This window comes from Penicillium arizonense, assembly GCF_001773325.1.
Source record: "Penicillium arizonense strain CBS 141311 chromosome Unknown PENARI_contig030, whole genome shotgun sequence".
In the NCBI taxonomy this organism is placed as follows: domain Eukaryota; kingdom Fungi; phylum Ascomycota; class Eurotiomycetes; order Eurotiales; family Aspergillaceae; genus Penicillium; species Penicillium arizonense.
In genome coordinates this window covers 68,709-85,668 of record NW_019173307.1, presented here as the reverse complement: position 1 = coordinate 85,668, position 16,960 = coordinate 68,709, and the positions used below count along the sequence as shown (strand labels likewise).

Here is a 16,960-nt window from a genome sequence, read left to right as displayed (position 1 = left end):
GGGTGGTTGGGTGAACCTAATTGCCAAGCTTCCAAGAGAGTAATGGCAAGCGATCAGATAATGCCGTTCGCCCACACCCGCTGTTTAGTCTCCTAGATACAAGATCTTTGAGGCAGAGTACTATTGTAGCTGGCGGTACAGGTGATTATGATTGACGGGAAAGCCCTATCATGTTCAGGGACAGACAGCCACGGGATGATCTGATTTGATCCGGGTTGGCAACTGTCGCGCCAACTGTCGTTGCAGTCCTCTTTTGAATGTTGACCTCGCATTTTGGCCTCGATTTTGGTATCGCGTCCTTCCAAGTCCTTGGCAAGGCTCACTTTTAGCTTGGCGAGCCTTTCAAAGAAGAACTACAGTTCCCTTGCCCTGTATAAAGGCCTCGGCCTTATCCACGGAGACTAGTTAGTGCTACACATTCTACGACATCACTACCTTCACAGCACAGGCAGGCTGCTAACCCATTACGACCGTTTTATAAGGGCTTTTCTTTCATAGCAGTCTTTTTTCTTTCCACCGCGATGTCAGGGAAGATCGACACCAACAATGACATTTACAGGCTCGCCGCCAGCCCTTTCATTATGGAAAGAAAGGGAGACTACGATGATGCTATTCGGATGTACAAAAGTGCAATCGAAATTCTTGGGGAGGCGACAAAGACGTTCAAAAAAGGAAACGTGCGCAAAGTCAACCGCAAGATGTTCGAGCGCCAAGTCCAGGTTCATCGCGAGCGTCTAGCCTATCTGGAGTCTCTGAAAAAGAAAGGCAGTTATGAGGGCATAATATTGCCGCCAACGATCTTGGATGCCATGGAAGAAGTGGAGAAACAGAACGAAAAGAGTTGGACACTGACTCAGGTATGTAAAGAATAGCAGAAGATCAACTAACTTGCTGGTATCACTGCGACTTAAACACTTTTAGATCCGCAAAGACCTCCACGCTTTTCGCGGAGAGGACCCCAACACAACTGGAGCAGATATAAGCACAGCTCCACTACACCTTCAACCGTTTCTCAATACCGACCCGTCCACACGTCCATTCTTCTCATTGACTCTGTCACCTTCAGCACCCACCATCACATATCGTATAACTCATTCATCGGAGCTAGTCGATTTGGGCCTGCGGTCACACTGGTTCTTCGTGAAAGATTCGACAAACACGCACGTCCTGTATGCCCTTCAATGCCTCTGGAGTGACGAAGTACCAATCGTGGAAACCGTCCTGCGACGCGCAGGCGAATTCCTCCCCCAGATCGGTGCGACGAGCGTCAAGCTCCGAAAGCAGAAAGGCGGTACATTCCGCATGGAGACATGCACTATCCCTGATATGGGCGCTATAACCGAAATCCCGGATGGCGAGATGCACCGCAAAGATTGGTCGCCTCGTCGGTTTGAGTATGGAGGACGGAACTTTGCGTGGAAGAGCGGGGGTGCGGATGGGAAGAAGGGGGATGGTGGGATGTTTGGGGCATTCGGGTTTGCTTGGGAGTCTTTGTATGAGATGAAGCGGGTTTGGGCTAAGAGTGGCAGTCGGACTGGGAAGATGGAGGATGAGACTGTTGGTCCTAGGCTTTGCTGGGGTGAGAAGAAAGGTGGAAATGGGGCTGATCATAGTATTCATATGATTGGGGGGTTGGATTTGTATTTCAGGGAGCATTTGCTTGCTGTGCAGTTGTCGAGGTTGGCGCGTGTTAGTTACCCTCCTGCTAAGGATAATACTGGGATTGAAGTTGCTGCTGCTGGGTTGGGATGGTTGTCCATTGCCAGTTCCTTGGCTTGATCTGGATGTGAAGACGGCCAGATCTCGATTCATCTCTCTTTGTCGATTTTCATGGAAGGTTCTTGAATATTTGAATATTGAGCCACGCTGCAACCATCAACCAATTTCCCTCAACCTCAATGTTTATCGGTTGTTTCAATGGAAGCACTTCATTGCACTAATGCTGTGAAATTCTCAGTTGTGGTCTCTCAGTACCATTCAAGAATCAATCAGACGTTCTTTACTGATATATCGATTCTCTCCCAGTGAACAAGTAGGCACCAAAGGTAACGATATCCGGGTAATGTGACGTGAAAGGGTAGGTGAGAATGAATCCGCAGAATAAAGATATGGTATCCAGCCCTTCCTAACCTTTATCATATTCACCGTGTTCATTGCCTTGCTTAATTACGCCCAGGAGTATGTGTGCTATAGCCCTGTCCAGAATCGCTCTTAGGTATTACATATATAGATGAGGGGAATGCAATGCAAATTGAACTGTAGAGAAATCTAAATTCCGTAAAGTGTTGATTATGTATTGAGACCCGACGTGAGACTCAGATATAAAACCCAAGAAAGACGAATACTATAACGGACAGATTTTCCTGCCTAGCCTTAAGCCCAGTTCTCCGAGAAGGGAACCACAGAATAGTTTGTACCTGTAGTATGGGATCATCCCGCAACGTAAATCACTCACGGTTTTCTTAAATGATAGAATGTGCGGCGGCAAAGGGGGCAGCTAGCATCATGAGATCGGAGCCATTGATCAATGCATGGCAGGTGGAAAACATGCCCACACGGCAGTCGGCGGTAAGAAGAGTCAGCTGTGCCTAGTGAATCACAGCACATAGTGCAATTATCAGGAATATAGGAGAGGTCTGCTTCAGAGGAGAGGCAAAAGACATATCAGTAATTATCGAGAACAAACACCGCCCTCCCCCGTTTGACATGAGAACCTACCATTTCTGCTGTCCTGAAATCCAAAGTAACACGGCATTCGAGCGTATAAGAGCTCCTTGGCAGTTAGACCTCCTCTCTCAGTTGGAGATGGTATATGAATGTAGCAGGTAGCCATAGCAGTTAGATTATCTTTGTGCTTTCTAGAACATATAGTGGGAAATTTGCGGAATACTAACTTCAAATTAAATTGAGCCTCAATGCCGCCATGTGACATTCCATCCATTACATTGCCCTAGCGCTGCGTCCCCTGGAATCATTTAACACCTGAGCAAAGATACTTAGCTGTGGAGCCAATTGTAGAATTGCAGATCCGCGGGCTGAGCAATGTTGGATTTAAGGAATGAGAAACTGAAATGAGCTCGGGTGACAGAAAAGAGAGTCCTCAGCTTATGAAACGACTGTTTATTGGATGCATCTTCCTGAGGCTGTTCCAGCTAAACTGGGAATGTTCAGCCTCACGCTGGTCTCAACAACCGGGCCCGGGCGGACGGAACAGACCCGCTTCCATTCGCGCCCTGCGAGAAGATGGCTCGAGCCTTCCCGCTGTCAACCAAGAATTGAGTCCTTGGATCTCAGTGTTTCCCTTTAAATCATGTTGAAGTGGCGTTCTTCCTTTCCTTTTCGAGAAGAGACAATGAACTCTTGGTACACACCAATCGATCTCACCCGGGTATTCTGCGCATGAATTTGAGAGGCCAAAGCTACGCCTTGTTGCATTGTGGTTAGACAGGTGCTGGCAATTTGCGCGATCCGAGCCTTCACGGGAGGGGGAATGAGGCTGTTCTCGTGCCATGAGACGCTACGTCAAGGCCCCCAGCTGTCGTTCAAACGCTGGAATATTGTCCAACGGTCCACTGAGCACAGGGTGCAGGTAGTACCCCCACCATGGCGTCGCAATATGATGAATTGCGATCCACCAAACCAATCCAAGCGGGAGGGCCAGCCGTAACGTCCACACGAAATGAGTCTTGCCACTACACCCAAGAGGCTCTGCGCTCATTAAAACCGTAAGACACACTCAGCTGTGCTTACCAAAATCCCATGCCACCAAAAGAGAAGCTGGAAAGGCGAGGATGCCCCTTTCTGCCCCGGCCGCAAAGTTCTCTTAAATGCTAGATTCGGTCGCCAATAGCCATATTGGTCAGCCTTGGAAAGTTTCCTGGCCACCGCGAGGGCGAGTCACGGTAGTTGACAGCTAAAGATGAAGGATTGGAAGTAACGACCAACTGACGGAAGCGACTATGAACACCAGAGATTAGCACCCACGAGAAACACGTCATTCTCACGCGTCAATCATCTGGTAGAGGTTTCCTGGCCCCGGTAAACCACCATGGAGGCTCTTGAATCTCATAGTGGTGATGGCCTGCACGTGTCACCTCTTTGGCCCCCCAGCACTGCCCCCTTATCAGGTGAAGCAACAGAGAGCCTAACACCGAGCGGTTGGCTCTCTGAGGTGCCAAAGGACCCCTTGATCGACCTAGGAATACCTAACAGAACCAGCACATAGCCGGACCCCCGTCTAGATCCCCAAGGCCCAAAAAGTTCCCATGAGCAAGGCCTCCGGGGTGCTAGTCCGACTGACTCTAGACACAGGTATCTTGGACACTCAAAACACTCGCAGGGATCCTAGCCCAAGTGCAGAACGCTTACCATGACTGCCTTGATCACATACAGACGGAATTGACAGAAAAGATACAGCGCTGAAAGACTGGCAATTAGCCCCCCTGTGAATTAGGTTCATTAGTATATTAACAGCCGCCTATTAAGAAGGTCAGTTCTAATTTATCTGGTGGCTTGGATTTACCGGGCCCACTGGGGCCGAAGCTTAATGCGCCCCAGAAGGAGGGGCCGTCATGTTTGTACTCGTTTTGTCCGTTCTGATACTGAGAATGTCTTGATATTTTCTCATGCCACTAATCCTTACAGGAGGCGAGCGAAAGATTTTAGCCAGCGTAACGCCTGCATGAATATCGAGTCGTCATGCCGGTTTTACTTATTTGAATCCCACCAAAAGATAGCAGATTCGAGGTCTCGTTGACCAATCACAGGCACTGAATAATCTAAGCGAAGACAAGTGAGCTTCCCTAATGCTTAGTGAAATGTGGGGTTATACTATATTACCGTGGGGTTGGTCGCCTTACGCAGGTCGCGTTACCTTACACATCGACATCATTTCAATTGACAACGCACTGATTAACCCAATGCTGAGAGGGTGTGTTGGAAAGTGTAGACTAAATATACAATACCCCGCTTTTCGATTGTTCAGCCGAACACTGTCTCTGTTTGTTTATAAAAGAGCCTAGATATGCAGCAGATGAGGGAGTAGAGGCCTAAATCTAAATTTTCTCTGTCTTACACTTCTCCCACTGAATTTCTTTCGTCTTACCTATTCTTGTAAAGCAGTGAGCTTTAATCTCTCTGTCGAGACACTACAAGAATCTGTAACACCCTGTAAGGCCAGAGAGCATTTCTTTTCCTATGTGACGTCCGTCTAACTTTTTCCAGACCTTGACCGTACAACAGAAAATAAGCGTTCCCGATAAAGCCCCTATATTCTTATTTTACACCACTAAAACTTCAACATGAAAGTGACGTTTTTGATTATGGGCTTTATGGGAACTTGTATGAGCCGCCAAGTGGACTTGACGTTCACAGGTAACTCGTGCGATGGGAGAAACTTCGGAGATTACTACTGCACTATCCTCGCTGATGAATGCGGTTACTACTACCATAACGGAGCCTCAAGCCATGAGCAGGCCGAATACCCGGGTGGACATTTTGTACGTGTTACAAATGAATGCCCAGCCGGAAAAGGAATTCGGATAGCCTATTATAGCAGGAAGACTGATTCCGCTGGCGTCTGGGAGTGTGGCGGTGAGGAGAAAGTGGTAGAGTACCACCGAGATGGTTGTCATAACATTGATGTTGGCTTCGAACCATACTGCTTCTGGTATTCGTGTATCTAGAAGCAGGACATTGGACTGGCGGAGAACAAAGGAGGGATGTCGGACAATGCAGACCAAATATTATATTACCGCGCATTTCGACTCTTCAATTGAACACTGTCTTTACTAAACATTTGATCTTTGTTGAATACTATTTCTCTTTGTTTATATAAGAGTCTGTACGTATAAATATTGTATTGTACGTCATTGGCCTCGTGTCCCATCATACCTTTGTATGAGCAGCTTGAAAAACCAACAGAGAGGTGAATGAGTGGCGATACATACCGCTGGATAAGGGCCAAATTGTTCTGGATCATCGATATGAACTTCCTCTGGACTAACCCGAACTATTGGACCTACCCAGAACCAGATTTAAGCAGAATTACAGTTCGTTCAGCTCGTTTACTGACCATATGCTTGATGTAGCCGTTTAAGATAAAATGTGAGTTGACCTTTCAAGTACAGGTCATACTACCTCTCATAAAGATATGTTGTCTTTTCCAACAATGGTCCCAGGACACGTGAGAGGGGATGAAAGAAGCGACGGTAGAAAATGAGAGTGACAAAAAATAGCCAATACAAACCTGCCGCATACAGGGCGAAAGCAATCCACTGGCTCAGCATCATGATCGGTATACTACTATTAGTTTCGAGAGCTTCGCGACACTTCGAGAGAATGCAAGTCTCGAAACGTACAGTAGCGGGCGCCTTGGCTCTTTTAAGCTTTCGCTCGGCTGAGGCGCCGAGGTACATCCTGTCATTGGCCAAAAGAGCAGCGAGCCTTGTAGGGGCAGTGTTTGCAAGGCCATAGCAACATTTGATCAAGAAGAGGCTATGATCGGCAGATGAGTCAGGGTTTCGCGTCCGACAAACCCTCGGACCTCGCTTAAATACAGTATTTTCAGTCGGTCAGAGCTTTGGGGCTATATTGGAAGGCGTATTTTCTCCTGGTTGGCTGGCCAATAGAGGGGCCCTAATGGAAGGAAGCGCTTTGCCCACCAGGGCGCCGCGTCGGGGAATTATGCTCATACAAGGCCACCCGACTAGCTAAGATATTTAGGAGAACTAGTTTGAACACCCTTGGCTCTGCTATTATCCTCCATACGGGCGACGATCTATTTATGTCCCCCAATCATGCGGAGACAACCTGACAGGGCCAAAGCGAATCACCAAACAAGCAAATTATGGCTGGGGCCGTTCATGCCGTGTCGGATCCTTGCCAATCCAAGCGGAGACGATCCAAATTGGAGATTCAGGGGTCGATCCCGCAATACCCAGGGCAATGTTCCGGCCCTGTTGTAGGCTGGCATTGCTGTCTCCGGGCCCATAATCTTTACTTCTCACACTTTCTTTTAGCATGCGTGATAACTCGAAATAATGACGACAACACCTGCTTCAGATGTTACTATTGCCAATTTTGGTCCACTTACGACCACGTTCTCTCCACCCTCGTGGTGTGCCACCGCGAACTGGGTCAGTTACAACACAGACAACGCCCTTTTGGCATGGGGGGCTGTCTGTGTCACCCGGGGCGTTCCAACTGGCGCAACCTCCGCGAAGGTATGGAACTGGGCCTCGACTTGCTACCCCGAGGGTATCAAAGGTGTGTTTACTGGCGAGGGAGTAAATAATGTCTTCACTCCCGGTAATGCCTGCCCATCTGGATGGACCGCAAATTATACCACAAGCGCCGGCCAGAGGGGCCTATCACCATCATACAATATTGGACTAATGGGAGCGACCGTGGGCGATAGTCAGGTTGCCACAATATGTTGTCCATCGTAAGTCCTTTATTTCGTAAGCCCCAGTCGAAGCAGGAATGCAGTGGTGCCAAACTTTTCAAGTGTCTATTTGAAGATACAGAAGCAAGGGTTGATTGAAATGACAACAGCATGGCTAATATTTGGTCTAGTGGATATCGGTATGGGGGCAAAGGATGTATTAGCACTGCGACATCAGTCAGCGCACGACGGCTGTACACGACTTCAGATGGAAGATGCTCGTGGTCTACCGTGTCTGACTTCACCGGCTCTATTGAGACCAGCAACACAAAGCGAAATGGAGTGTCCAAGGAAACGGCGACTTTTACAGCATATCCCATTTGCTTGGTTAATGGCGGCGAAAACACAGGGTTACCAACTGGAGCCAAAATTGGGATCGGAGTGGGTGTGCCCCTCGGCGTCCTCCTTATTGCCGGGGTGACGTTTATTTGGTGGTACCGACGCAACAAGTCAAGGAAAGCTGCGGCTGCAGCTGCACGTGAAGCACCCAGTTTGTCCGAAGACGCGTCTAAGAAGAGCTCCGTAGTTCCAGTTGGTGTTGTAAAACCCGAACTTGATAATGGCGACCCCATGTACCAGAAAGCGGAGCTCGATACTGGCGCAGTGATTGTGTCCGGCCCGTCGAAGGGGCCAGTCGAAATGCCCAATGAACAGATTCCATCTGCACCGGCTGAGCTCCAGGCTGTACAAAGCTCGAATACACCCCAAGCTGAGTTGCCTGGAGATTTTGAATATACCGCTGCCAAGAACGATGGGGGCCAAGACGCAAATGTGGCCAGTTTGTCCACTTCTGTCCCGACCATTGTCGTAGATCCGTCTTCGCCTCTTTCACCGGAACAAGGGACGAAGTAATCGCGCTATGGAACGAGCTTGGGAAGATTGTGGGTAAGAAAATTCGTCCGAAGATTTTCAATTTCTGGAAAACTTGACGCACCGAGTTGAAAGAAGGCATGTAGATCGGAGTGTTGAGCCAGGGGCTACTCTTTATGTTCCCATAAGTTCACGAAGTCATGTCTGAACAAGCTATGTATCACCAAAAGTTGAACCTAATTCGAAGATGTTTCAGCAATAGGAGTCCAAACTCGAAAATGACTAGAAGTTAAAAAAAGAGATTTATCTCTGAAACTGCCAGATGAATAGTCCCGGTGGACGGGATGTTTGACTTAATCTTAACAGCAGAAGAATGAAGATTATAAACCGCAAGCAAGCCGTTGAGAAGCCAAATACATCCTTCGGAATTCGGAATCACTCTGCAACAATACTTCAGGAGTATCGCACTCCACAACCTCTCCATACTTGAGAAACACCACCCTGTCAAACCGATGAATATATCGAAACCGATGCACCACCGCAATGATCGTTTCCTGAACAAATTCCTTCTCAACAATATCCTGCATGATCGCCTCCGTTTCCCAATCGACGCTATCGCAAGAAGATCGTTAGCCTCAATCTCCATAAAAATCCACGAGGGGTGGAATAATATCCACAAAGGATCTCACCTGCTGGTAGCTTCATCCAATATTAACAGGTGGCTTTTTGTCACAAGGGCGCGAGCCAAGGCAAGTAGCTGCCTCTGTCCAACCGACCAATCCGCAAAAGAGAACTCCATATCCAAACCTCCTTTGGCTTGAACGCGGTCCCAGAGGCCTACCTTCTCAATGGCACGGATAGGTTCCGCATCGACCACACACTGACGAGGGTCAATATTGAAACGAAGAGTGCCTGGCATGAAGAATGGGTCTTGTGAGACCACATTAATACGCGAGCGGATTGCGCTTCTCGGAATCCCGGCGAGGTCCCTGTCATCTATCATAATGCGTCCGGACTGAATGTCAAGCATCTGGAGCATCGCCATGATCAGTGATGTCTTTCCACTTCCAGACGGCCCGCAAACTGCAATATTCTCTCCCGGCTTGATGCTCATGGTGAGACCTCTGAGGATCGGGGTAGAGGAGTAGCTGTAGATGACTTAGTATATACAGAGCTGAGTAGATTCTACTGAACCTAGATGGTACATACTTATATCCAGCAGTCACGTCTCTGAATTCCACCACACCGCTGCCAGGCCAGTCATCCGGTAGTTGGGAAATAATCGAAGGCGTGATGCAACATCCTTCCGATGGTGTATCTTGTATAAAGTGTTGCACGCGTGTGACGGCCCCGATGGAGGTTTCAGTCATGGTCCACATTTTGATAGCATTTGTCAATGTTTGATTTAGCGTCAGAAGAAGATTCAGCGCAACGCCAATGGATGCCGCATTGAACTGATTTCTTAAAGACGTGACCATGGCAATAAGAATGACGGCCATTGCCCCTACAGCCAAGTCCAGAACTAGAGTCAGCCATTGCTGGATGGTGTACAGCATGTAGACTGGACGTTGCGATTGATCCAGGAGAGCGAGGCCTTTATCTCGCATCTGAGGCTCCCAGTTGAAAGCTTTGATACTTGATATGCCGTGGATCGTCTCGAGGAAATGTGTGTAGATCGGTGCCTTCGCCTCGATGTCTAGCAGTCGGACCTGCCGGGACGTGCGTAGGTAATATGACTGAACGAAGAATAGAACCACCCCCAAGAACGGGATTGAGACTGCCAGATATTTACCCAAAATACATATAATAAGGACGTCAATAAAGACCGTAATCACGTCTGCCGAATGAATTAGCCCCGGTAACTGTGTTTCGGGGATGATTTCATACTCGTAACACAATTGACAGCATATACCGGTAGCATCATATCAATGAGTTCCAAATCTTGGCTGAATCTGTTTGGGATTGCGTCAGTTGCCCACGTAAGCAGATTATTGTGGAAATAACAATACCTGTTGGTTATAGAGCCAGTGTCTACACCTTGAAAGAAGCTGGTCGATGCCCTATAAGTGATGCTGTTAGTATGACAACTATATATATCATAACGTGATTGCCCACCCAAGCGCTGTTTTGAGAAGGTCAGAATGCAGATTTAGCGAAGTATTGTTGAGGGCCCGAACGAAGAGTAACCTGGAATATTCAGTCAGTGGTGAAATACCATTGCGTTTTACAACACATACCAGCAGCTAGCTATAAGACTCAGAAGGGCCAATCCGAATATCATGCCGTATACACCGAGATACATGCCCAGCTGCTTGTTCGGTTGCTCTTCATTTGCCTCGACCCACCATCGAATCCACAATGCTGAAGAAGGTTAGTTTTGTTTCTGACAAATATTAGATTTGAGGATACAGACTTTGAAAGCTGGAGCAGAATGCCTCAATGATAGTGAATGCCAAAAACAGACCTAAGAGACCGTATCCTGCGCTTCGAAAGTAGTATGTATACACGGACCAAGTTCCTTTCTGTCTATTAATGGTGTTCTCATCGTCAGCTGCTTTCATATTGATGTTGGTATGATCCTTGTTTTGGACAAGTGACGGGAATAGAACTGAGCTTTCTGCTGTCGAAAGACTAGTATCTTCTACTGCCTTTAGGCCCTTCGAGAAATACTGACGTGTCTTGGAGACAATCGCATTGTATGACCCTGATGCGGTAACCTTTCCCTCTTCCATCATAACAACTTCGTCCGCATGAGAAAGAAGTTGATCTATGAGTCTCGTTAGTGCTGGGCCTTAGTTGCCTTGCAATAAGCACTTTCAGTCTTCGGAGAATATATACATACTCGTACTCAGAGCGAGAATAACTGATATACCTGCTTTTCTAAAATGGCCATCGCTGCCGAAAAGGCAGCTCGATATAAGATCGATATTCTTCGAGTCGAGGCCGCTGAAGACATTATCCAGAATTACGACGTTTAGCCTGGAGTAGATTGCCCGGGCAAGCGCCTACATATATCAAGAAATGTTTGGTCAGTAAGTGCAACTAGTGTTACTTAGCATCCATGATAACTCACAATTCTCTGTTTTTGGCCTCCACTAAGCGCAATACCGTCACTTCCAGTTATATGCATATCACCCTTTGCGAAAGAAACCAGGTCATCTTGTAGGCCACACACCGCACACGTGAAGTCGTACCATGCTTGATCGAATGCGTGAAATCCGATGATATTGCTCCGTACGGTGTCATTCCTAATCCACGGGATCTGAGGACAATAGGCTGCTCTTGAGAATGAAGTTGTCATGGATCCGGTTTTAACCATGTGCTGGTTGACAATGCTCTCAAGCAGAGTTGACTTCCCGCTCCCAACAGGACCGACAATCATCGTAATTCCCGGGTGGATAGTGAGTGTTAGATTGGCGAACACGGGCTCTTGATCTGAGGACCATGCTATGTTTGCATTCTGGAATGAGACCAAGGATGGATGGAATTCTTCGGATTTCGAGGATAACGATATCAGGATTGCACGGGAATCTTTCGCACAATATGTTTCAATCCGATCGAAGCAAGCGACAGCCTGCCAGATTGCCGGCATGACTTGACAAATGATGAGCAGTGGACTTGTAAGAAGAGAAATCAAAGCGAGCGATGTAAATGCTTGGGCAGAGAGGATTGAACCACCATGTCGCATGACAGATATAATTGCGTAGATTGTAAAAGTCGCGAACGGTGCGAGAACAGCAGGTACATTGGCTAGATCTAACGTCAGTTCACTTCCCGGTGCCCATCCGACTAAGCTACTTACACAGAGCCACTTGCCATATCAATAGCTTTCGGAAACGAAGGGACGTCTGTATCTCAACCTCCCGTAGATGCGATACCAGCGGGAAAATAACATCGTTGAGCCCAAGCATCTGGACAACCTTCATGTTGCCGAATGTGTTTGCTGTCACTGCAAGCCGCTTTTGTACTCGTTCGACCCATTGTTTTTGGGCTTGCCCAGACCGGCGTGACACTGGAACCATTGCCAGCACGCACCCTAGAGACAAACTAATTTTCAGCGCTTGCTCTTAAATATGTCTGTGAGGTAGATGAGAAGGATACCGAGTGAGATGACAAGAGGTATGAGACAAGCGACCCCGACCTCTCGCTCCAATAACCATATTGCGACCGCTAATTCTATGATCGACGCCCATGCCTCGTGCATATTCTTCAAGTTGGCCACTATTCGCTCCACGTCTGTTCCCATCAAGGTGATAGCTGCCGAATCATTCAATTCCTCGGCAGTCGTTCCGATAGTCTGGTCGTAGATCATAGATATGAGACCTGAGCGCATCATTGTGAGTAGGCGATATGTCTGGCGCCAATATACGGCTTTCGCGACCTTTTCTTTTCATTAGACACGCTCTGAATTGCTCTCATTCAATAAGCCCTTACCGCTAATCCCAGGTAGACCAAAACATACGCGCCTATAAGTCCACCTCCGTACATATTAGTCTCTGAATCTGATGATCCTCCAATGTAATTGATAGTCGCTGTAATGAGAAAGGGCTGCGAGAATGTAAAGCAACTGTAGGCCAGACGAGGGGTAATTGCAGAGACGCCAGTCCATCCGTATGCACAAAACACAGCTTTGATCAAGCGATATCGTTTGGATAGGCTTGCAGAATCCCAAGCCTTCTGTAGCCTATCGCCTGAGCATTGTCCTTGGAGATCGGTGTCAACTTCCGGTATGTCCGCGACTTGGAGAATTTTCCGATATCCTGTCTGCAAGAATGGTAGTGCCCAGGTGAAGAAGCTTCGGTCCCAAAAAGAGCTCTTTTCTTCATCAGTACATTTACAATAGTCCGAGCGAAGAGTCCGGGTTTTTGGAACCGACTCAAGGGTCAAGACCGCGAGCGTGAAAAGCAGGCTGGCTAACGCGAGATACAGACAGACATCAACGGATGGGATCAACCATAGTGAGCGCAACTGAGGCAGTCTGCAAATGATGGACGTTGAAAAGAAAAGGGTGAGAAGACTCGAGGGTCTGACAGATCGCTGGTCCTCCATAAAGGAGACGTATAACGCTGTAAAGTTCGCTATAATACTGAGTATGGCTGCTGGCAATGAAGCCCGGGTATGAAGGGCAGATGTTTGGACTCGAAATGCTGCAAAAAGAACCTGTAGGGAAAACAGCACAGCAAGAAGGAACTGCCTCAAATCAGCCACGGCAGGGGAAGGTGTAAGGAGTAAATCCTACCAGCTTATAGCTTGCTAATTTGTATGAGCTGACTTTGACCGACTCATATCGGAGGTCTCGAAGCCGCATGGGTAAAAGTAACAAGAAAATGGTGGCCGGTAAACAGCTGAAGAATATGTCTTCGAACAAGATAGTGAAGTCAAATGCACGACAATCGGCGTCGATCCGAGGGCCAAAGCGATTGTCGGCTTCGAGTAGCCAACATGAGCTGGTGGCCATTGGTTGTTCCTGGGGTGTCTAGTATGTGAGTAAACTGAATCACATTCAAGTACAAAGTTTATACCGATGGGATGTAATGTTCGCAATTAATACTTACAGACATTGAATTGTCGGACTCGGAGCATTTTTAAGCGATTGCCTATTTAGGCAAATCTGATGTTGAACACCGGAGACACCTAATCATCTCATTTCGATGGAGTACTCCTATCAATGCGGCTGGCTAGTCTTAGACTACAGGCAGTCTGATTCATGGATCGTGTTTTCGGTTTTTCTCCGAGGTGTAAGATATATAAGCCGAGTGGGTAGGTCGATAGCGCTAAGGATAAGTGTGACAGCTTGCTAGTAGTCGGCTTCACATCACCCTCTCTGAAAATAATGAGGCTTGAAGGCGACCTAGGGTAATGCTCTACAGATGATGCGATCGCTGTGGTGACTTTTGTAAGAAACATAAATATAATAAGTTTTCCTAACAAGATCAAGCCCATGGGGTACCGCTTAGAGCTTGTTATACATCGAAATAAGAGCCAGTCTTGTGTTTAGCTAGGTGAAATTTAAAAGGGAGTCCTGAGCCCACTGAATGTTGTCAAACCATGCCATGAAATCCGGATTACCCTCCGAATCACAATCGTCCAGCCAGTTTTCCGGCAAATCAATATCTGAAGTCAATGGAGCGGGTTGAGGACATTTAGGCGCATTGATCCTGTCGAGCACCCAACGAATATATGTCGCTCCTTGTTGGACAATCTGATAATTTCCTTGGTACGGCTGCACCTGGAAGGTCAAATGGGAAACATAAGCGCCAAGCTTTTGGATAATAAGCTTGCGAATGTTTGCGGCTAGCGGCTCTCGAAATGGAGATGTTATCTGAGGTCGATGTTCCGCGAGGAGTTTCGAAGTCAGAATGCCTGCTGCAGGAAGACCAATATAGCACATCTAGAAGAGTAGGGTTATGAGAGATGTTCGATGGCAGTTTTGAGGAAGACCGAGAATTCTTACATCCCACGAAATTTCCACTGCCGATTTATATGATCTGGTCTGTATCGCGATAGTAGTATCCACCAGTGTGGTGATAATATCAAGGGAGCTTTCAATAAGACCTTGTGAAGCTATCCCAACGCGCTTTAATAAGATTCGGTGCAACAAAAACTCCTGGTACATGAATTCTGTGTGTGCGAATGCGCGGCCCTCGTCTCGAGGAGAATTGTAAACGCCTGCTGCAGCCTGTTCGGGAGACCAATGCATAAATGAGGGAAGATCTTGTTGCGTCTGGCGAGATTCTTGAATCAACTTTCTGTTCGATTCTTGTGGTCAGCCCTTGGTAGCAAAATAACATGAGCCTTATAATGGATACGAACTCAACTATGACTGGAATGTCCTTCGTATTGGGGCTCAAAGATAATTCAAGGATACTTTCGCGCAACAAGCTAGTTAGTAGGGCGACGCGAAGCATAGCGCTGACAGTCAGAATTCCGTCGGTGTTCCAACCGTTTGCGTCGAGTTTTTGGAATCTATTCTCTCCCTCGCTTTGGGGGCGGACCATCGCATCGTAAGTGATATCCAGGGGGAGCGGGAGACTACAGTATCGCGAGCATATGCGAGGGGGGCGGCCCAAAAGAGTCGCCAGGTCCTTATCAATTCCATACGCACACGCCATGACACGCTTTCGTAATTCAAGCAGGAAGAATGGAACGCCTTGCTCGAAATTCCCCCCAGCTTGATGCAACCCGGATCCGTAGATAATGGTGGATAGGTCTCCTAGCTTTTGCCAGACCCGGTAGTCTATCTAATCTTTAGCCAAGTTCTTTTGTTGTTAGTAAAGAAGAGCAATTACCGCTATAGCCAACCATCATAGTCAAAAGAGATAGTTGTTGGGTCGTAAGCCAGCAAAGAGCGTCGCTCGCTGTTCCGGTGCCATTAGAAAATTGCCAGCAAGTTTCACTAACGGTGATGGCAATGCTTCTGAGCTGGCTTTTCTCAAGCTTCCATGGGTTGCGATGTGTAAATATCGGGTCATCGTCAGGGATATGGAATAATGCTGTCCCTAACAAGACGAACACAAGCCCGATTGTTTCCCATCTCGCCGCTATCGAATCGAAATACTCTGACAAATGCATTGTTGAAGTTGTCCGAATATCCTCGGATGTGTTGGCGAATATTTGACGGGACAGGCTGAATAGCGACGCATGCGTATCCTGGGAGCCGCGAACTGCAGAATCATAAATTTGTTCAACGGAACGACACAACGCGCGAGTCAAAGGCGGACCCAAAACCCATCCTGGAGCGATCTTGTCCTTCGATTCAATAATTTCATAGAACCAACGAATCTTCTGTAAGTGTGATAAGATTTGAGCTCCTAGCAACACTTGATTCGAATCGCTAGGTGGACATGCAGTAGTTGCTACTGTCGATCCTAGTAGGCGGCCCAGTTCCTCGACAGGCAGGCTATCTTCATACTCACTGAAAAGATCTTTGGGAGAGACCATCCCTAGAACACCCGGTCTCAGAGTTCGCTTCTCCTTCGCAGTCCATGGTGCGATATGTTGGTCGCATAACGAATTTGCGTCTGTGACTGGTAAATCTGACGAGCTTGGCGCGGCTGTGCTGGAGATTCTCTGATCGACACGGAAAACCAGCTGATTGTCCGCGCGTTGCCTCTTTGGTCTCCGCGAGATCACCCTGGGGGCACGGGGCTGGGTTAGTGGAGCAGGATGATAGAAGCATCGCTCGGCCCTGCCTTTCAGGCACCGACCGCAGACGGGACTTCGGTGGTCACATCGTAATTTGGACTTTCGGCACGGCTCGCATGAGGAAAGCTGTCCATTCCGGCGAGGTGTTGCCATTTTCACTTCCCCGATATTTGAAAACCAAGAAAAGTAGACAAAGGTGTATCCGCCGTAATTATCTGGGGGTTTCAGGAGGTAAAATGGTGCTCGATCGGAGTCCAGTGGTGTGTCGGAGCCGAGCGGAGCTCGACTTGAAATTACCCTAATTAGGAAATTCTGGTCTGGAACTCCGAGTGGACTAGAACGTCTTATCTGGGTGAGAGACTATAAGAAACAGAGACACATGTTGATTTTTCATCAGAATTGAAGGAGTACGCCGATATCAGGACTTATTCTGTATTTATTGTGACAGTAACTGTCTTGTCCGATCGTGGAGTCATAACATCGGGGAACTATCGAAGACGCCACTCAATCCATACGGCAATCTAGTAGAAACAAGCCTGAACACAAGATTATTAAATAAAC

The 16,960-nt window shown here is 47.7% G+C and overlaps 5 protein-coding genes across 5 annotated transcripts; 2 read left to right on the top strand and 3 right to left on the bottom strand.

Moving 5' to 3' along the window:
* Positions 1–521: 521 nt before the first annotated feature.
* Positions 522–1,779, top strand: PENARI_c030G09009 (uncharacterized protein; the record flags this gene model as incomplete). The annotated part of the gene is made up of 2 exons (XM_022636412.1): positions 522–857; positions 922–1,779. The coding sequence occupies 2 exons, from the start codon at positions 522–524 to the stop codon at positions 1,777–1,779; spliced, it is 1,194 nt and encodes a 397-aa protein (XP_022483759.1).
* A 683-nt stretch (positions 1,780–2,462) lies between these two features.
* PENARI_c030G12056 (uncharacterized protein) lies at positions 2,463–6,416 on the bottom strand (the record flags this gene model as incomplete). Its single annotated transcript, XM_022636433.1, has 4 exons — positions 2,463–2,588; positions 4,369–4,442; positions 4,523–4,601; positions 6,360–6,416. The coding sequence occupies 4 exons, from the start codon at positions 6,414–6,416 to the stop codon at positions 2,463–2,465; spliced, it is 336 nt and encodes a 111-aa protein (XP_022483716.1).
* Positions 6,417–7,040: 624 nt separating this feature from the next.
* On the top strand, positions 7,041–8,296 carry PENARI_c030G07265 (uncharacterized protein; the record flags this gene model as incomplete). The annotated part of the gene is made up of 2 exons (XM_022636401.1): positions 7,041–7,444; positions 7,576–8,296. 2 exons carry the CDS (start codon positions 7,041–7,043, stop codon positions 8,294–8,296), a joined length of 1,125 nt encoding a protein of 374 aa, XP_022483745.1.
* Positions 8,297–8,634: 338 nt separating this feature from the next.
* PENARI_c030G10611 (uncharacterized protein) lies at positions 8,635–12,590 on the bottom strand (the record flags this gene model as incomplete). Its single annotated transcript, XM_022636427.1, has 11 exons — positions 8,635–8,866; positions 8,944–9,402; positions 9,464–10,091; positions 10,142–10,314; positions 10,370–10,441; positions 10,492–10,615; positions 10,668–11,021; positions 11,097–11,259; positions 11,328–12,004; positions 12,057–12,290; positions 12,356–12,590. 11 exons carry the CDS (start codon positions 12,588–12,590, stop codon positions 8,635–8,637), a joined length of 3,351 nt encoding a protein of 1,116 aa, XP_022483791.1.
* Positions 12,591–14,252: 1,662 nt separating this feature from the next.
* Positions 14,253–16,533, bottom strand: PENARI_c030G03430 (uncharacterized protein; the record flags this gene model as incomplete). The annotated part of the gene is made up of 5 exons (XM_022636374.1): positions 14,253–14,645; positions 14,709–15,003; positions 15,068–15,491; positions 15,544–16,402; positions 16,462–16,533. The coding sequence occupies 5 exons, from the start codon at positions 16,531–16,533 to the stop codon at positions 14,253–14,255; spliced, it is 2,043 nt and encodes a 680-aa protein (XP_022483784.1).
* Between the last annotated feature and the right edge of the window lie 427 nt (positions 16,534–16,960).